The 21,716-nt window shown below is 39.0% G+C and overlaps 3 protein-coding genes and 1 non-coding gene across 4 annotated transcripts; 1 reads left to right on the top strand and 3 right to left on the bottom strand.

Annotated features, from left to right (window-relative positions):
* Positions 1–2,634: 2,634 nt before the first annotated feature.
* Positions 2,635–2,707, bottom strand: LOC128710523 (small nucleolar RNA SNORD18). Its single transcript, XR_008409900.1, has one exon. It is a non-coding gene; the product is annotated as a small nucleolar RNA SNORD18 (small nucleolar RNA).
* Positions 2,708–7,168: 4,461 nt separating this feature from the next.
* Positions 7,169–14,479, bottom strand: LOC128710000 (hrp65 protein-like). The gene is made up of 5 exons (XM_053805039.1): positions 14,087–14,479; positions 12,990–13,851; positions 12,718–12,908; positions 12,502–12,645; positions 7,169–7,396 (listed from the first exon to the last, which is right to left on the bottom strand). Exons 1-5 carry the CDS (start codon positions 14,477–14,479, stop codon positions 7,169–7,171), a joined length of 1,818 nt encoding a protein of 605 aa, XP_053661014.1.
* A 1,026-nt stretch (positions 14,480–15,505) lies between these two features.
* LOC128708151 (transmembrane protein 216-like) lies at positions 15,506–16,110 on the top strand. The gene is made up of 2 exons (XM_053803111.1): positions 15,506–15,725; positions 15,917–16,110. The coding sequence occupies exons 1-2, from the start codon at positions 15,506–15,508 to the stop codon at positions 16,108–16,110; spliced, it is 414 nt and encodes a 137-aa protein (XP_053659086.1).
* A 1,623-nt stretch (positions 16,111–17,733) lies between these two features.
* On the bottom strand, positions 17,734–18,051 carry LOC128709892 (cyclin-dependent kinases regulatory subunit-like). The gene is made up of 2 exons (XM_053804928.1): positions 17,878–18,051; positions 17,734–17,799 (listed from the first exon to the last, which is right to left on the bottom strand). Exons 1-2 carry the CDS (start codon positions 18,049–18,051, stop codon positions 17,734–17,736), a joined length of 240 nt encoding a protein of 79 aa, XP_053660903.1.
* Between the last annotated feature and the right edge of the window lie 3,665 nt (positions 18,052–21,716).

Here is a 21,716-nt window from a genome sequence, read left to right as displayed (position 1 = left end):
CAGTTGTAATTTGAAGCAGATCGTTCGCATTTTCTAGAATCCATTCTGCTGATGAACTGAGAACCGCTGCAGATCTGTAAAAGAGTAAAAATAACATTCATAGAGATATTTTTGCTATAAGATACATAACGCTCAATAAATGTATTTCTTGCCGCATGTATCAGAACAAATGATCTTGATAGATTCATCTGCAGCCGAAAATTTTATATCATTTTCAATCAAACGGTAATTATTTATCATCACAAAAATTCGATCTACGCAAGATATTGGATTGAAGGGCGCTTACTGTAAGAGTTTCTTACCATTTGTGCAGTTGTAATTTGAAGCAGATCGTTCGCATTTTCTAGAATCCATTCTGCTGATGAACTGAGATCTGCTGCAGATCTGTAAAAGAGTAAAGAATAACAATCATAGAGATTTTGCCTTAAGATACATAACGCTCAATAAATGTATTTCTTGCCGCATGTATCAGAACAAATGATCTTGATAGATTCATCTGCAGCCGAAAATTTTATATCATTTTCAATCAAACGGTAATTATTTATCATCACAAAAATTCGATCTACGCAAGATATTGGATTGAAGGGCGCTTACTGTAAGAGTTTCTTACCATTTGTGCAGTTGTAATTTGAAGCAGATCGTTCGCATTTTCTAGAATCCATTCTGCTGATGAACTGAGATCTGCTGCAGATCTGTAAAAGAGTAAAGAATAACAATCATAGAGATTTTGCCTTAAGATACATAACGCTCAATAAATGTATTTCTTGCCGCATGTATCAGAACAAATGATCTTGATAGATTCATCTGCAGCCGAAAATTTTATATCATTTTCAATCAAACGGTAATTATTTATCATCACAAAAATGCGATCCACGTCAAGATATTGGATTGAGGGGCGCTCTTACTGTAAGAGTTTCTTACCATTTGTGCAGTTGTAATTTGAAGCAGATCGTTCGCATTTTCTAGAATCCATTCTGCTGATGAACTGAGAACCGCTGCAGATCTGTAAAAGAGTAAAAATAACATTCATAGAGATATTTTTGCTATAAGATACATAACGCTCAATAAATGTATTTCTTGCCGCATGTATCAGAACAAATGATCTTGATAGATTCATCTGCAGCCGAAAATTTTATATCATTTTCAATCAAACGGTAATTATTTATCATCACAAAAATTCGATCTACGCAAGATATTGGATTGAAGGGCGCTTACTGTAAGAGTTTCTTACCATTTGTGCAGTTGTAATTTGAAGCAGATCGTTCGCATTTTCTAGAATCCATTCTGCTGATGAACTGAGATCTGCTGCAGATCTGTAAAAGAGTAAAGAATAACAATCATAGAGATTTTGCCTTAAGATACATAACGCTCAATAAATGTATTTCTTGCCGCATGTATCAGAACAAATGATCTTGATAGATTCATCTGCAGCCGAAAATTTTATATCATTTTCAATCAAACGGTAATTATTTATCATCACAAAAATGCGATCCACGTCAAGATATTGGATTGAGGGGCGCTCTTACTGTAAGAGTTTCTTACCATTTGTGCAGTTGTAATTTGAAGCAGATCGTTCGCATTTTCTAGAATCCATTCTGCTGATGAACTGAGAACCGCTGCAGATCTGTAAAAGAGTAAAAATAACATTCATAGAGATATTTTTGCTATAAGATACATAACGCTCAATAAATGTATTTCTTGCCGCATGTATCAGAACAAATGATCTTGATAGATTCATCTGCAGCCGAAAATATTATATCATTTTCAATCAAACGGTAATTATTTATCATCACAAAAATTCGATCTACGCAAGATATTGGATTGAAGGGCGCTTACTGTAAGAGTTTCTTACCATTTGTGCAGTTGTAATTTGAAGCAGATCGTTCGCATTTTCTAGAATCCATTCTGCTGATGAACTGAGATCTGCTGCAGATCTGTAAAAGAGTAAAGAATAACAATCATAGAGATTTTGCCTTAAGATACATAACGCTCAATAAATGTATTTCTTGCCGCATGTATCAGAACAAATGATCTTGATAGATTCATCTGCAGCCGAAAATTTTATATCATTTTCTTTCAAACGGTAATTATTTATCATCACAAAAATGCGATCTACGTCAACATATCTAAAACTATGACACTTTTTTTAAAGAATTTCTTGCCTCTTGTGTAGTTCTTGTTCGTAGCTATTGGTTTTCCGTCTCCAGAATCCGTTCTACTGGTGCATTCAGCACTCATGTACATCTGTAAAAGAACAAAAAAAATTCATATATTTTCTAACAAAATGCATTTTTCTCAAATTAATGTATTTCATATCGCTTGTATCAGAACAAATGATCTTGATAGATTCATCTGCAGCCGAAAATTTTATATCATTTTCAATCAAACGGTAATTATTTATCATCACAAAAATGCAATCGAAAGATCTAAACTACTGACACTGTAAGAGTTTCTTACCTTTTAAGCAATTGCTGATACAAAGCTTATGCTTCTTATAGATTCCATTTTTCTCCTTCCCAAGAGATTTTCAAATCCAATCTTAAATTTCACCTGCAAGAGTCTGTAATGGTTAGATGAATAATTATTTTCTGTTCACAATCTATTTTTCCAAACAATTATGCTTCTATTTTTTGTGACATCAGAAATAATGGATTATATGAAATCATAAAATTTCATAAACACGGACCAAATTATATCATCAAGTGTAGTGACGTTCAGGTTAAACATTTCTTGACGACAGTGAAGATTGACGTTGTCTACCCTCTCATCCAATCAAGAGCTTTAAATGAATGGAAATTCTTTAATAGAAAAAAAAACACATTTCTTACCTTTTGCAACATTGTTTTTCTTGCTTCCAGGATATTTAAACGCTTTCTTTTTGATAACCTTCGTTGGAACGCTGTAAGAGATATGGAAATTAGAAAACATAATTTGAAAGATATCAGCAATATATTTACCTTTGCATTTCTGCGCCATTGTTAGTTCCAACATGAATTATCTCAAGCAGTTCTGATAAGTACACTTCATGAAACTGTCCACCAGCATGTCACATCGTTGATGGGAAGATAGATGTATAAGAATGGAAGTAAAAAGAACTATAGTTAGAAAAGCATACCTGAGAAAACATATAAGTTTTACAAATAATTCAATCGTCTTTTCTAATTGTGACTCCAATATTTTTAACGAGATATGCGCATTTCAAAACTAACAAAAATGTCAGTAAAATAGAAAAGCAAACTTCGTTGAAGTGCGATTATGTTTTGTTGCTCATTGTGGTAAATAGTATATGTAGATTTATCACAGATTTAAACACTGTTCATTTTTCCTTTTGCTTTTCATAGTTTCGTAATAGCTTTTATGTTTCTCATTCTAGAAAAAGAATGTTCTTTAGTTCAATCTTCGTGGAGAGTAAGAATCAATTAGCGGAAGACATCCACAGTCGTTCGTACTCACAAATAGGGTAAAAATAAACATTTTCTACGTTCTCCACACGTTTATGTGTGAACGAGAAACTGACATTAGACTGTGAGAGGCAGGATACATAAATTCCAGATATTCCGTTACTTCCCCCGCTTCTGAGCGACTAAACGAAACAAAAATAGGGACACGAACTGAACATAACATAGCTACTGAAAACTGATAACGCAAACAACATTACAAATGGTGTAAATTGTCGTTTTGTTTTCAATTTACATACACTGACTTTCATACGGTATTGCTGTTAGAGCTTCTTGTTTGAAATGTAACTCAGTTACATTTACACTCTTCAGATTGTGTAATGATTCGAAGACCAAATCAAATCAAGGATCAAGGATTATTGACATCTTGCAGAGAGTATTTGCTATAGTTTATATCCTTGCGTCCAGACAGGAATTTATTCACTTTGCAAAAAAAAAAATATCTCAACCTAGAATTCTTTAACGATGTGGACTATAATTTTGTAGTAATACGAACTAATAGAGTAATAAAAGATTTAATCCCACTACTACACATTTCATACCTACTAATTGCACAACAGATCGATGTTTCAAGAAGGAATAAATAGTGGCCCCTAACTTGATTCGTTTTTCCAAGTGAAATCTTCAAACATACGAGATTGTAATACTAGAAAAGCAAAGCTTTAATCGGTATAGCTGTTTCCAAGTTACATAAAAGTAAGCTTGATTTGTTTTAATGTAATAACCATACTCGTAGTAATATTAACGCAATGAGCGACCTTGATAGCTTAACTCAAATAATCCATATCGCGAAATATGACGTACATGAACGGCATCAGTAGAATGTTAAATAAATGAATAATTAATTAGTTTCTTGCACCATTAATTTGTTTGAAACAAGCGATAACACTGAAGCGCTACTCACAATAAAGAATTGAGAATCGCAACACGTAAATTTAATTGTTTTGTATTATAATTATTGCAAAATTGTTTCACGTATAAATAGTAACACGCCTTTAGCGAAGGGCATGATTCAACATTCGTTTCGATAATAATTGATTTAAGTCCAACAGCTTGTAATAAGCGGTTTGCAAAAACGAAAAACAAACACATAATTGCTACATATTTCCCCAAGTAAGACTTTCGTTGGCACTGCAAATGGTTCTTGCAGATTTCATTGGAAACGGTTTCGACAGAATGGAAGAAAAAATAATTCTTATATATTTAGCTTAAAAGTTACAAAAGATTAATTTGAAATTAGTGCATAAACTATGTAATTTTAATATTACCTATATAAATATGCGTGTTTGCACCCACTAGCGGCAAGACGAAAGAAGTAGATATAGAGATTTTGCCGTCTGGCATGAAATCGAGAATCCGACACATTGTTTTCTATATTTGATGCACCTCCCCATGCGCGACGAAACATTGGTGATGAGTAAACAGGTAGGTGGTGGTCACGTACTCGGCAGAGAAGTTCTTTTCAATCCAACTTTCAGGTACACGCGTTAGTAATAATTGTAGTAAATGTTCCATCGTTTGGTACTCTCAACTAGCAGCCATTGTGCTTTCACAGGTTGACCATAACGAAGTATATGAAGTGTGAAACACCTTTTCGCTTATCTCGTTCCATCATCCACAATCAGTCGAACGCACTCTGCGCTCAAAGCCTTTGCCCGAAAGACTTTTCAGACGACACTATGCATAATAATGCACTAAGGCGACACAATAAAAGCGGACTGACTTCCCATTCGTAGAAAAACGATGTTACTTGTTGAAAACACTACGAAGAATCATCATAACTTTGAAACATCATACATGATACACATTGGGGCTCGGGAGCATGAGTGCTCGATTACATTAATGATATTGCACAGGCTTATGTGCACGTAAGTGCATCTACTTCCAAAAAGGATAGAACAAAATTCGTAACCATTATGTTAATTATTTTCAATTGTACGCAAAAAGAAAAAAATGCTGAAAGCAATCTATAGAAGAGGATCACAAAAAGCACAAGCAACATGCTGTGCATTATCAACTTTCTCACAAATAATGTATTGCATATGTACATGAAATGAAGATTTAAAAATTAACAATGGATTGCTCAATTTGATTGATGATTTCTCAAGACAAGTGCATCATAGTAAGATGAATACAGCACATGAATAATGAAGAAATTATTGTTAAACATATAAGTGTAAAAGAAATAAAAAGCGAAATAAAAGCCAGTATTCAATTGAATAACATTCAACTGAAAACTAACAAATAAATAATAACCGAATATAATGAACGATGTTTGTTGAGGTTACTACTAAAAAGCAATCAGAACAAAATCAGATAAATGACAGATAAAAATATCAAAGATTAACAAACAGCTGCAGAGGAAAATTAATCCGAATCAAAGCATTTACACTAAACTATTTTTAACATCTTTTAATAATGACACTACTAACGCTTGTCAATTGATATTATAGGATAATCTTTATATTCTTCACAAGGTGTTGTATTGAATATATAAGCTGAAGAGACGCTTTCTTTGCTTCATTGGACTACTAACTAAATATCAATCATTGAATTGCCACACCAGATGCGACCACACATAAATTAATCTGTTATTTACTTAGACATTGTATCGTGCCCATACCCACATGGCTCTAATTTCCCTTGGTGGTAATGCTGCACGTAAAAAACGGACGTAAATTAATAAATCTTTCCAACAGAAGGAGGAACGGCAATATTTTCTCATTTGTATCAATCAGCTACGTAGGTGTACGTAAAGATAGCAAACAAAACCTTATGCGTATTTCTAATTATCTAAAAAGAGTACCCCTCCTTCCCTTTGATCATTACTTTTTGAATACTGTAACTTGACTCCGTACACTGCGCGTGGTTGACTGCAGGAATAGATTGTTTGATTTAAACGTTTGTTTTTGTTTTAGCTCTCAGGAAAGAGAATATTTTGACTAACTTTTTCACGTTGTGGGGTATGTGTATTTATTTCTTGTAGAGGCCATAACTTGCAGTCTTAACTAAATGTTATGTAGTGTTTAGGGTTTTAAAATGGTCATACATACATACGGTGATCTTCCTTCGAGACAGATGTGAAGGTCGTGCCATCAATATGGTTGATTTATCTTACACTACTAATTTGTTTGTCACGAGGGCACCGAACTGCCCTGCATAATAATTTGTATGAATCCACATTAATCTACATATACCCCCGCACTACCGTGAAATATTGCGGTTGACCAAGAAATGTTAAAAAAAAACAATACGTTTATCCATCCCAAAGAGATCAATATGTTTGTGTAGTAAAATTGGTTTTACGATGTTGCCAATTCGATGTTAGTCATTACCAAAATCGAGCATAGAATCGATCGGTACTCTCAACTGCCAAAAAGGAATAAAATAAATTGGTACAGCATCGATTGACATAAAAAATATCGTCAAATCGTCATATCTAAATCGTTCAAATTCGTGCAAATTCAAGAGTCGACGAAGATGCAGTCGGTGGTAGCCATTATTGAAAAATTCTTCTCTATGGTGCTATGTCTAACGACTGATGTTGCCAGTCTGTGGCACAGCAGTTTGTTGTTGGATACGATAGAGTTCGTAAACAAGATCATCTGATATAAGAGAAGTTCGACGTGGTTGCCCCAAAATGAAGAAAATAAGATAAAAATTTACACCACACGTCCTCCTCCTGGCCATTTGTATCATGATATCCCTCTTTAGAAGCGTCTACGCTTGTTTTGGAAATCATCACTGTTCAATCGACGATCAGGCGTATTATTCATCCAATTGTTACGATTGCCTCCGAAATTGTTGCCACGCTGTTGCTGATGCATTTGCTGCTGTTGCTGCTGCTGCTGTTGTTGTTGCTGTTGCTGTGGTTGCGGTCCATCGTCGAACCGAGTCGGTCGGTTTTGACCGTGATCGTAATCTCGGACAGTCGGTTCCTATATTGGCAGGATCATAATAATTTATTTATTTGAACAAAATTAGGATCATATTAAATGAGGTGGTGGATTGATTGGATTATCAGAAGAACGAACTTTCAAGGACAGGGGCAAAGACAAACGAACAAACGTGAAAGGTATCAAATGTTTTATTCGTTTAACGCAACACCGGAGAAGAGAGAACAAATTAAAATGTCACAGACAGCGGCAAACATTACTATAGAGATACGAAGACGACACAAACGATAGTATGCTTTCATCAAAATGTACTATTAGAGGAGCAGATTTTAGCGCGAAGACACACACGTTTTTATGAGTAAACCCAGATCTGGTAGAGTGGGATGAAAATATTGGCCAATCTATATGCTTATTTTACGGACATGTTAAAGGCGACATGTTTTCACTAACCAAGAATTAGTAAATGCAGCGAAGAATGTTCAACTGCGCAGTTGATCTTCGTCATGGTTCAGTTCAGTCGTTACCTAATAGTAACATATTTTAATTCTTAGTAAAATAATGATTGCATCACCTAACGATCCATTTGATAATTTGCACTTAGTACAGTGCAGACAAACAATAGTGCACCGAGCAATAGGGACTCAATATAGTGAATGGAATACATCCCAAACATGTAACATTATGCAACGAAAAAATTGGTATTAGTTTCAATATTCACAAAAATTAGAAGGTATCATTTTCATGACGGTCGACGAAACGGAGATATAAATAAAAAATAGTACATATAGCGTACTTTTTAAATTTGTCATTCTATCTTAAATGACATTATACACACATAAAAGCCCCTATTGTTGATGTAAACGTGATTCCCTTAAGCAAAACAAGGTTTAAATAAAAAACCAAGAGCAATCGACACAAAAATGATTCATGAATAATCTGTTGAAATTGATACACCTGTAAATTATGCTGATATGCGCATATTATGTTTTCAACGGATTTTATACGTTTTTTGGGTAACAATACAACTAGTATCTGTTTTCATTGTATCAATTAATGGTTGATACAGATGCAAAAAAAAATAGAAAAGTCAATGCTGTTCTGTTTGTAACACTTATCATATTAAAAAAAAAACAATGTTTAAGTTTGAGAACCGTGGAGATGTTGTGTTCATAAGTTTATGAGGAAAACACGGGTTAAGTCGGTATAATTCAGCGTATGCAGAAAAACTTAATTGATATACATATTAGGAATAATCATTTTTTGATAACAAGTTCGTAAAACGCATGTCGAGCAATTATACCAATATTTTCGTCCCGAGATGTACATTAATTAACTGTTCAGCGAAAGTATTGCAGAAGACGAGTTGTTTCTTCGATGGCAGCGCATTTACAACGAAAGGACGTCAAAATATAATTATGTTTGCAACGACGAGTATCGGTGGTAGAACTGATGGTGGCAATATGTTCAGAATTATCGTTATACTTGAAGAATTCGTTTAATAATGCTTAATGTTAAGTGTCTCTCTCTTCTTGGCGTAACGACCTACTAGGTCAAGAATACCATTTCTGGCCTATTAGACTTATTTTACCACACAGCCGGTTAGTCAGCTCTGACTACGGGAGATTGGTCCGGTTGGATTTTGCACCGGTCCTACCGTATGAAGAACAGCTCCGTTACTAATACACAATCGGGACGCGCTATGTTGTATATCATTCAATATTCCGATCAGAAACTTTTCTCAGAGCCATGAAATGGCTCTGTGTTGGTCAGTAATGATACATAAAATGTGTTGTGTTCTCGCTTTATTACTTTGTGTATGTTATGTCCAATAATTCGAATAGAAATGTACACTTCGAAAAAGCGCCCAACAGTACATTCATTAAGTTATCATATGCTAGAATTATAAATATAGTAAAGTGTTCAATACTTTTAACTTAAGTTGCAAAATAGCAACTTTGTGTTATTTTTCAAAATAATACCACCATGAACGTTACATATGAACAACAACTGTGGTAAATCGACAAGCGAATAGAAAATTTGTACTTGTTCTAGCACAACCTTTAGAATATTGGGTCGATTTGAGTTTTTTTGTTTCTAAACAAACAAATTGTATTTTGGTACATTTGTCAACAGTATTGTAAATTGCCACTGTAGTACAGCTAGCCCTTGGGACAATTATGGACGAAAGTTTTCCGAAACAGCTAGCGGTCATCAGTGGGCGCTCCAGATCGCCGCCCGACCATATGATATGTTGGTAGGTAAGAGGTGTTAAAATGCATAACAACCAACCACTGGCGATCGAAGGTATTAGGAATCATGCCCATTTTTGGGCATGAAGAAAAAAGACAAACAATCTCATTCGATTCTACAAAAGGATGAACCAGGGCTCTAGAAGGGTATTTTGGCATTCAAGATACCTAAATATAAAAGAATTTTAAACACGTGGAATGACTGATGTTTAAAATACTTGCTTGTTATAATCCGAGTGCGCCATCCGAAAGTAGACGTAACACTACTTGAGTTACGATTCTCTCTCTTCTTGGCGTAACGACCTTCTATAGCCTGCCATTTTTGGCTAACTACACTTAATGTTGCCAGATAGCCGGATAGTCAATCCTTGCTACAGGGGATTGGTCCGGATGGAATTTTGGACCGGTCTTGTAGTGTGAAGACCGGCGCCACTGCCATTACACCACCCCCTACGAATAACAAGTACATTTTTTGATACTACAACCTCAGACGATTAAGGTCTATCATATCAGGCATTGTTTAACTTAGTGTTGATATCAGACTTGTCAAGAGACACTTCACACGGAACAACAATCTTCGACGCTTCCCAGCTAAACCATCACAAATGAAAAGATTAATACAAATAAATTAAGATATTTTTACAGTACGACATTCATAGACATAGTGTAAACATATGCAAAGAAAATGTTTTAAGAAAGAATCGCATTGGCTTTTATACCATAGACTAACTGGGTTAGCCAATGAATTTATATATAACCAGGCGGAACATATTGAATACCGAAAGAAGCAGAAGAATGAAATGATTGTGGACAAGAACCATATTTAGGATGATTGATTCAATTGCATTTAGACGACCAAATGTGGATATAGCTTCGTACTGACTCACGCAACACCAGTTGACATTGAAAATAAAGAAAATAACTTCATCAATAGCATATTTTGACGCACACATGTACTGCGAAATAATATGATACATGTTAGTGTTGATGTCCACAAATTGAACTACACGAGGAAAATTCAAATTAATTCGTTAGGCAATTACTTCCAATCAAATCATACGAACAGAATAGGTCTTAATATCTGTCTGGATGACAATATGCCACAATTAGGCCTTAAAAATGTTGCCAAAATGCGTCCAAGTATAAAGAGTTCGTGCTTTAAATTATTTTTGGACGAATAGATGACATATATCGGCCAAGGGGCCAATATTTACCGAATAAGTTAGAAATCGAAATTTACATCTCAAAAGAATGAGATTCTTCATCGTCATATGGCTATTACAATGTTCGTAATCGCAGATTCGAAGTGTTATCAAACAATAGTGTTGTGTAATTGGAAGTAAGACAAAGGATTTCTATTAAGGTTCTTCAACTGTTATCATCTACTAAATCCGGATAAGACTAAGCGTAACGATGAGTTTGGATTATTAACTCATTATCAACTTGACTTTAATCACTAGAACGTCCCCCATCAATGATCCTTTATATTTAAATAAATGATCATAGTAATTTAAATGTTTTTGATTGGATAAATCCAGAAAGGATAGAATCTAACCAACCTTATCTATTTGGTTTTAACTGTTGATAAACCTTTTTTAAGTTTATTACTGGCGTTTTCAATTCAACTTGTCCAAAACCTGTTGAACTTTATTACTTAAGGCAAGCATGTTCTTCAATATTTTATTCTGGATTCATGACCTGCATGCCTAGTCGAATATTAAAAACGTTGCCGAATAGTTAAACCTCGTTCCGGATGTTCCAGAATCGTGCCTTACCACTTCTTTAAAAACATATCGCAGTATCAACATGGGGAAGATAAGGGCTGAGCGATTCGTTAATTGTTCCTTCGTTTTATCGGCAAAACAACCTCAAGCCTGACTCCATTTCTGGCGTACTTTGGCTTTATTTACCTGCTGGATAATTAGTCCTGCGTACGGACGATTGGTCCGGATGAGATTTTGGACCGGCCCTGTCATGCGAAGACTGATGCCGCTACCAATACACCACCGGGTTACCCCAATTCATGAATATTAGTCGATAAAAAACACTGTCATACGGTTTCTTCCGTATTTTTAGAAATTTGTGTACGATATAAATGAAAAGTCTTTGTTGCGTAAGGGCGTTCTGGATGAGCTTCGAACCAGCACCAGAATAATTGTTACGAATAATTCGAAGACAGGAGGACCAGAGGATCAAACCCAGATTTCTGTAATCAAAAGTTACCCAAATGTTAGTTATTCATGTAAAAACGGCAGGGCCGTATACATTTTCAGACATAATTTGTATCCCAGCTCCAAAGCAATATTGCTTTCCCTCCAGTAAACCACCATCAACACCAACCGATAGTCGTTGCAAACATAAGAAAATATATTCCACTTTCGGAACCATCGACAACAAAGCAGCATAAGATTTGTTAATCTAATCCGCTTGACCACGATATATCGTCCATCGATGTACACGATTTCAAAAGTCGTCAGTAATTAACCGTCAAAAATTGAATTCTCCCTCGATTAATTGTGCTTTAAAGCTAATTTAGCCAAGTACAATCGTTTATAGACCGGGTCCTTGAACCATCGGGTAGTAGATTATTAACAAAATTTCGAAATGCAATCTATTTATGTAATTTTATAAATTTACTATCGATTACTATGTCACAAATATGTAGGCAGCTTTAACTATCGTTACATTTACCCTGATAGTCTACTCCCACTCCTGGCCTGCGATTGCACTCGGTCTAAACTAGCTTAATAATTTGCATTTATGAAGCGAAATCGTAGAATTCTGGAAAACGGCTGATATTATTTGCACCAGATCAGCTGATTGAAATATTGATAGTTTGTGATAAACAAACGAAACAAAAAGTTCTGCTAGAAAGAAAAATAAAACAGATTGACTTACCATATTGCCGAAGTTACCATTGCCGCCTCCTTGGTTCATCATGTCGAAGTTGCGGCGGTTGTCGATACCACCACCGGCATCACCTCCGCCGCCGCTTCCCATGCCCATGTCGTTCATTTGCTGTTGTTCCATCATCTGGCGGTTCTGAAATAAAAGGAATTGGTAAATATACGATAAGAATGGAATGGGTTTTGTGCTTTAAAAACAAAGCATTACCTGCATGAACATAGTGTTTTCTTTTTGTCTGCGATGTAATTCTTCATCCGACCGTTTGATTCTGTTGGTCATTTCTTCAATATCGGTTTTCATCTGGATATCATTGCGCTGACGCGCTTCCTGCACCTGACGCTCCTTCATTTCCCATTCGGCTTTTTGCCGATCACGATCCATTTCGCGTTGACGCAGCTCTGCAGAAAGGGAAGAATAATTATTGAGTCTTCGGGACGTTCTAATTTTGAATTAAAAATTGACAAAATGTTAATACTTACGCTCTCGCAGCTGTTCGGTTTCCTGCTCGAATCGAGCGTACTCCATCTGTGCTTCCAACTTTTCTTCTTCCATGATCATCTCACGCTTCAGTGATTCAGCTTTCTGCTTAAACAACTCGTGCATGTGCTTCCAACGCTGTCCATACTCGAACTCGAACGATCCGTGCTCTGCGAAGCGCGGTCCTTGCTGGCGCGCTTTCAAAAATTCACTCTGCTTCTTATTGAGAGATTTTTCAGGCAGACCGTCATTGTCGTCCTGATATGTGTACGGCTCCACAATAACTGGCCGCAGTGACGTCGTGAGGAAGTAGCATTTGTCTGTGCAGAATCGGATAGCTGCCAATGCGCCGGGTTTGTTCTTGAACTCTACAATACCCTCTCCGGTTGGCTTACCACGCTCATCCACCTGCACAACTGCTCGCTCGAGCGGTCCAAACACCTCGAACGATTTGTACAACAGCTCATTCGTTACGTACGGTGTCAAATTCTTCACTCGAATTGCAGTCGCATTCGGAGCAAATCGTACGCGCAACACACGATTCTTGCGCGTAGTACCGTCGAGGCTTCGCTTTGCTTCTTCTGCATTAGAGAAATAATCTACACGCACGAAGGCGTAGTTTTTCTCCTTGTTCATGAACACCTCGTTAATTTCACCAAACGGTTTGAACATTTCCATTAGCTCCTCTTCCGTTACATCGTTTGTCAAATTACCGACGTACAGCCGATTACGACCAGAAAATTTGGCGTCATGTGCCTCAATCGGAGGGATTTCCAGCAAAGGACCGGCGAGCATTCGAAGTTTCTCGCTGATGAAGTATGCTTCACTACCACCGCGACGACGATCGCCGAAATTGTTGTCCATCTTAAAAAAAATGGAAAAAAAAATGAAAAGATGTTTAAATCTGCAAAATTCGATACTAAAAGCAGTAAATCGCAGCAAAATGTCGGGCCATATTTGCGGAATATACCTTCGAGGTTTCGATTCTTGAAACGGCCATTTTGCTTTGCTACATGCTACATGCTTTGCTACGCGTGTTTCTTCCACCCATATCGGACGCCATCTTGAAAAGTGGTGTGCTGGTGCATTAATTACTCACATCATTTCCACCGCGATTGTTGCCACGATTCATGCCTCCACGGTTTTGATGTTGGTTAGGAACGAAGTCTTCTCCGCCCATTTGCTGAGGATTTCCTCCATTATTGCCGGGACGATTGTTGCCTGGACCTCCATTGTTACTGTTACCACCGCCGCCGCCGCCACCGCCAACACCACCCGGACCGCGATTGCGAATCGGCATACTGGGTCGGTTCTTGCTATTGTTGCGATTATTTCTGTTCATATTCTTGTTGGCTGATCCGCCAGGGCCATGCTGATCGGGACCGGGTTGGTTATTACCATGCATTGGTCCCGGGGTACCACCATGTTGCTGCTGTTGAGGACGCTGAGGCAATGGTGATCCATTGATTTCCTGCTTTACAGCCACGTCCATTTTCACTGTATTTCAATACCGTACACTACTTTTTGCTGATTTCCGATCAAAGTTATGTAATACGAATGTATTTTTGCTCACTTTACACTTTACACCAATTAGCCACAAGACCGCAAGACCAGCGAACAATCTGCTTCCGTCCGTCACGAGCAGCAAAGAAAAGTGAAGCAGGAAAGCTGCTTCCGTCGAACCAAGCTGTCAAAACGCACACTGGGATCCGCTCATCAAATCCACGCACCATGGTTGTGTAGCGGCTTTTCATTTCTGTTCTGTCATCTCACTTACAAAAAGTCGAATTATGTATTCCGTAGCTAATAAAATAAGAGTCCAGTAGAGACGATTCGCAGTAAACACTTTTCTTGCAGGGAAATATTTAAACGCCAAATTCCCTCTTGAGCTACACTTGAGAACAACACGGAGAACAACTTGTACTAAACCAGCTGAATTGATTTGATGTGGATTTCTGTTCTAAACATCCAATTTATTGCAGTTTTCGGGATGCTTTGCAAGAATCGGTAATTCAGATGGAATAACTTTACTCAATATTTTGTAATGCACAGCATATTTCCATCATTGAATGTCACCCCGATGGTCGATGGTTGCGGCTTCTGTTCGTATCCTTGCCAACCACCAGCAAAAAAACTGTCAAACAGAACCAGGCAGAACTCGGCGCAGTTTTGTTCTAAAAATAACCATTTTTCTTTCAAAACTGGGCCCAGTCGTACTGCGTGGTTGAGTTTTTGTGAAGTTACTTTAGCTAGGTAAAATAATAGGTTCTCTGAAAAAAAACGCTGGTCTTAAGTACTGTAGGTAAATCCGTCCGGCTGGCCACGGGCGGTTCGGAAGATAGGGCCTCGTCTTCGCCACGGTGATGTGGAATATAGCGCCTCGAACCAACAAAGCTCTTCGATGCCTGCTCACCACCGTCGGATGATTATGTACCCGTAGTGTCCGTTCACGGAAACATCGCACATCAGCTACCCGTCAAGGGGAGCCTAGCAACGGAGTGAATACGAAGGAATAACAATGGGAAACCCAAGCCTAACGTACGAGATTTTACTCTATCTCAATTCGTTTTACTTCGGAATGTTCGCTACCTGCGAGCTGGGAATGCTCACTCTGAAGGCAGTCAATTTAAAGTATCCGGATCATATTCTGCTTCGGGAGGCGTGCATCCTGGTAGCACTGTGTTTGGTTGAAACGATCCGAATCATCCTGGGCAGACGGGGTAGCCTTAGTGACCACGGTAAGTGCGTTTGGGTTAACTGCTAATGTCTGAACGCAGACAAACGCCATGCGTACGGGTAACAAACAGGGGTATGCGTATGTTTATAAATAGTTTCTACTTCTGACCCGACGCGATGTCGCGTTCGGTAAAGCAAATATCGCTCCATCCCTGCAGTCCACGTCCGCTAATGCATTCCGTTATTCTTGTAGGTTGGCATGTGATCCTGTCCGTATTTCTTACAATCCCTTGTGGAATGGGCGTAGGATATCTTCTCTTTTACCAGCTGCACCGACTACGCCTGGAGTACATCCTATGTGCCTTAATGTTATCACTACAGGCAGCAGAACTGTTCTTTGCAATACTGTTCGTATTCACGCTGTGTCGGCCGCCTTCCTACGATTAATTTCTAGACCATCAATGACAAACTGCCAACGCTGTAGTAACCGATTTCCGCCCAGATCGTCTGGACCGGCCTACCATGCCCGGAATGGTGTTGTAATTCCTAATGGCATACCGTTGCTGACCGTGTTAAAACTATCATTAGGCGCACCTACTATAGTTGATATCGCAATGCGCATCATGTTGCATTTGCACACACCAATGTGCCCCTCGAATAGGACGCGGAAATATCACCATCATCATCATCGTCATCATCTTGCTCAAATGGCCAAAACAAAACCGGTGCCATCGTAAGGCTGGTAGTGAATAGGTGCCATGTAGTTTATCGTAACGTATTGAAATCCCAAGATAGAGCAACATTTTTATGCCGTCTGCAGCGATTTTGGGCCACCGTATGTACCATGGACATATGCGTAAGAAGCGGGAGAGAAAATCGGTTGTCGTACAGTCGGTCGGTTGATCGACATGCTACTGTAGGATAGAATTAATGCAACATTACAAGCACATGCCCATCGGCACATTACGAAAGTTCTCTCCAGTGCAATGAACTGCGCACCGCCTTCTCGAGTAAACTATCCATACACACCAACACGGAGTTCATCCAACGTTTTCCCTTAACTTAAGAGCACAACATGAACCATTTTGATTCGATACCAAAGAGCTTGATTTCTAGTCTAGTTGCATAATTGATTTAACAACCAAACTTCCGACCATCGAAGGACCACCACAGTAGTGAAATGTCCTGTGTTTTACCCAATGAAATACTCCATGTAATATTTCCTAAAACTTTTTATATCTTGCGCGAAACAACTAAAACGCACAGCCACACTCAATGCTATCGTCGCTGCATTCTTAAAATCAAAATATTACTAGCAATAGGTGACAGCGATACAAAGCGGGTTTCAGAAAATCTAGAAACTAGTCATTGTTGATACACACGGGCAAGCGGTGTGTGCCAACAGTTAGATAATTTGGGGATATTAAAATTTGTAACTGCTATCAAACTGTGTCAAATATCAGGTACGGGCACATGCCGGAAGAGAAAATTGAAAAGCAAATACTTCAATGTAATCAAACCATTATTAAACAGTGTCATAAAATTTTGAAACATGTTTACCTTATCGTAATACCGGAAGGTGATAAAAAACTCATTATATCAATCTACTCAATACCAGACCAGTAATAAAAGTGTGTACGTTTGAATGTTGTGTTATTACGAGGAAGTATATCGTTCCCGTTTCCCGGCCGCATGTAAAAGCAACTTATATCGTATCCTTTAGGATTTCGTTGGTACTTAGCAAACAGAAACAAAAGCGGTACGAGTCATGTAAACACTTGTATTTGTATAATCAGGTAAAGCGTTAAAATATAACACCTCGATAACCTCGATAAACAAGTCAGCTGTTACGGTCTCAATCTCAATTTTCACACATCCGTTTCGAGAGCAACACAGCAAGAAGAACAGAAGCAATTAAAGTAATATATACATTTATTGATTTGTAATGAAAGTTGAAAGTCAACGCCGTTTTATTCTCGGCTAGAGTTGGTTCGTCAGGAACATCGATCCATATAACAATACAAGCGTATAAACATTTCCTTAAACGTAAGAGGAGTCATCCACAGTTCATCATTGTGGCTCTATGTCCGTACGTAGACGTCGAAACAGCAACACATGCGGTTCTGGCGAATGGATCTGCGAAGTAAAACAAGCGAGGCAAATGAGGATTAACAGCCGAAACGAAAGAATGGTGGTCCAAGATTCTCCCAGTACCATGTACAACACCCAGCCAGGCGATTGTTGAACGCCTAAATTACGCCATTCCGTTTCCGTCATGAGATGGGTTTTCGGTACAAATTTCGCTAAGTCTGGTGGAAGTATTACGTGCCGGTACTCGTACACATCGTCATAATATTTCTCGGAGTACTGAATCTGCTCTGATGGCATGATGCGCTGTTTCTTTGGATATGAGCATGCACAAAACGTATCATAAGCATTAAATATAGCATCGTACATGTTCACTACATACCAAACGGGAAAACTGCGTGGAAATATGGGAAAATACTTACGGATACACGCAACGTAACTACCGGGACTGGTATGTTTTGTTTTCGGTTTAACTTGAATTGAGGACGTAAAGCGCGTCTGGCTGTTGATTTAACGTCAAACGTCAAAATGCAACCGAAGTGCTCGAAAACGGCCGGAAGCTGCTCGATTTTTGGACAAAATGTTTCGGGTACTACTCCCACTGTGGCATTGTAGTTTTCGGTTGAAGCAATTTGAAAATAAAACAAAAAATGCTGGCCGCTGAAGAAATGAAAGACATGAAAGAAACAAATGTTCATTATTCTTATTATAAATTATTAGTATTATTTCCATTGTAAATCATGTTCACTGTGAAGTTAACATGTTTTTTTCTGGCAGTTTGTTGTTCTATTAAGACCAAAATCGAATTTCATGAGTCTTTAAATTTTAATTTTGTGTCAGGTAGTTCTTTAATAAAGATATTATAAAAGGCTTTGATTTATGAATAGTCAATTTAACATGCTTTATTATATACCAAACTCCGTTTCCTCTGATAGGAGCAAAATCCCTCTTCATTCGCTTTGTAAATTGATTGTTACAGGTGAAATTATCCAGTGACACAGAAAGCATCGTAAGCGACATTGTAGTTGCCTTCCAGCAGACAAAAGAGTTAACCATTAAACGTTTACAGCAAGAACTGCTAACCAGATTCCTGGGGTAGAATTATAATATTCTCGGCATAACCTAGGGTGGCCTGTCGCTAAAAGTGGTTTGGGGTGTAAAATTATGCACGGATGAATGGCAGTGCAAAATGCCACGAACAAAACCAACAACTCCTTCCACCATATGGTACCACAGGTGTGGATGCTGGCCCCAAGCAGCAAATGGCAAGAAGCGGTCGGTTTTGTCTTTCTACCGAACAAGCAAACCCAGCGATCCGGAAACCGACCGCTGGTTGGAAAGTTGTTTATCGTACCTGCCACCTCAATCACGCGGGCGGACCCGTATGTATTGTTCTACAACTGTGCAAGCAGTGAACGAGCGGTCGGATACGGTCGGTAAGATAGTGCCGCTGTCACAAGCCAAATGCAAAAACAACCTAACCAAATCATGACTGCCAACCGTTATGAATCGGTACGCCTGCCGCCGACGTCGTCACCGAAGCGCATCGAAGGAAAAATCTCTCAATGAAAAGCGAACCGTGCTTTGCTCGTGGTCGTACGTTTGTATTGGACGGGTGGGTGGCCAGACGAGCCTGCCGTGCGATGTATTGGTGCGCCAGCATGTCGCGGTGTAGTGTGTACTGCTGTGTGCGAAAGCGATATTTGTGTGTGCTTTCAATGGTTTCAACCAACCGCACACTTGAAAGGATGAATGATAAACAGCACACTTGTACAGCAGTTTAATGCTACACCTACACACGCACACCGTAGGGGAAGAAGGCTCGAGCATGACAGATGCTTGCGGTTGTAACTGGAAGAATGTGAGGTTTCATCAAACGTCCCGTGCTGTTATTTTTTGTCGACATTTTTACATCAAGCAAATGTTGTGGAATTAATTTGGAAGCACAATTATACGTTGTTATAGAGATTATTATGATAAGGGAACTTTTTGTGTAAATACCAGTCTGTTTTACACCGAAATACAAACGTGTAAAATGATGGAGCTTTCAAAGCTTTTTTGAGTACAATGGAGCAGCCTGGTTGTTGACGTTTTTCTGAGGAGAGCATCTGTGTGGGAGAAAGAGAGAGAGAGACAGATACATAAATATATATATATACATGAATGGAAGGAATATATTACAACGACATGTCACGGTAAATTCATTGCCGTTGTACTTTCTGAAAATTATGAGGTTATAATTAATGTTATTCAATAAGCTTTTCGTTCCTTCCCCAATACTTGCACTCCAACGAGGCCACTTGCCTGTGCTCTCATCGTAAGCTCGCTCCATAACTGACCGATGCTAACATCACACACACACACACATACAGACGCACGCGCTTGTAAGGTTGTGGATTCGAAAGAATGAGAAAAAAAAACACAAGATCGCGATAGTGCCTGTATGTGTTAGTCGTGGCGCGATGTGGTTGTGTGTATCCTTTCCCGCCTGTCGCGATACGAGCGGGCACACACATGTCGAATGTTGCTTGCGCGGGTGTATCTGTGGACCGGACTAGGACACGTACTGGGGAGCGGTCCGTGGCCTCGAACGAAATGCCACGAGCGTTCAGTCTTGCGTTGCGATTCCAATCCGATGCTCGTCGGTGAGTTCGTCCGTGGTCGCGTCGATATCCCTCTTTTCGTTTCGTTGTCGCCATACGCAGCGCCACTGCCCGTCGTCCCGGCCGTTATCACCACCAGCCATTCATCTGTGTCCGTAACGGTGCCACCGACAACGCCATCGTTCGCCCCAAAAGCGAAGACCTCAAACAAGTGGTGAAGTGGTGGTATACAATTGAAGAAGTAAGGGAATGGTATATCTAGCTGCCCTGTTATCCTGGGTGCTTAAACTCAATTTATTCGGTGCAAGCTGCTTGTGGTGTGGTTTCGTTTTTAGCCCCCATCGTGCACGAAGGAAAGTGGCTAATTTCATAAGATTCACTGTCATCTTAGCCGTAGCGAATTTCTCCACCAACGACAAATGAAAGCTTTGGCATAAGCAGTGGTAGCTAAATTCACAAAGAACTTATTAACTATGCGGGATGCTGTGTCTTCGTTGCGATGGGTAATTCGATTCGATTTAGCACCCTCCCAAAGTGTCCTGGGATGTGTTCGACCGTTCCATGGAGCATCGTCAAGATGGAAGTTGGCCGTCTTCCCTAGGGATTGCGTGGCGTGGATGTGCTTGTGTTCTCGAAAACTTGCAAACTTCCGACGCAACGACCCTCAGGATTATCCAATTCTCCGTCCACCCGCAACATCCGTCAGTGTCGAGTGGAAAGAAACCCAACGTTCTGCTAACCTGCGCTCAGTTAACCCATAAACCCATGACACTTTATGATGTGTCAAAATGGGAAGCTTGGAAACTTGGGTGTTGATATTCCTTTTTTACTCTTTTTTTGGGTTGCATTATTATACCTCATTGTCAAATCTCCACTTCAAAAACAAAAAAAAGGAGCCAGCAATAGACAGGCAAGTTATCTAATTTTTTTTCCACACCTAGCGTCGCACAATGAAGAATGGTTCGCAAGTGTAATTGAATTCCGGTGTCATGTGTGTCATCCGAGACTGGATCGCCGATCCGACTCCAGTGCGAAGGGCAAATGCAACGGGCGCGATCTTTGTGTGAACGTATTTGTATGTGTGTGTTCGGTTGTGTGTGTGTGTGTCTGTACGTTGTACGAGTGGTTGTTGGTGTGCGTGAAGGTGCGTTGGACGGTTAGTGGGTGTGTAACATCAGGAAACAAGAGATTTCTCACCTGATGATGTGTCCACACAGGACGAGACACATCGAATGGGCCTGTTCGGGCAGGGATTTGCTGGATGTGATTTGGAGCAGACTGCAGCGATGGGGCTGCGATGAGAGCAGGGTGCAACGCGCACAATTGATTGAGAGCTTCCAAATGGAAACAAAAAGAAAACTC

The sequence above is a fragment of the Anopheles marshallii genome, chromosome 2, assembly GCF_943734725.1.
Source record: "Anopheles marshallii chromosome 2, idAnoMarsDA_429_01, whole genome shotgun sequence".
Lineage (NCBI taxonomy): Eukaryota > Metazoa > Arthropoda > Insecta > Diptera > Culicidae > Anopheles > Anopheles marshallii.
Note: the sequence above shows the minus strand (reverse complement) of the source record. Positions and strands in the feature narration are given on the sequence as shown.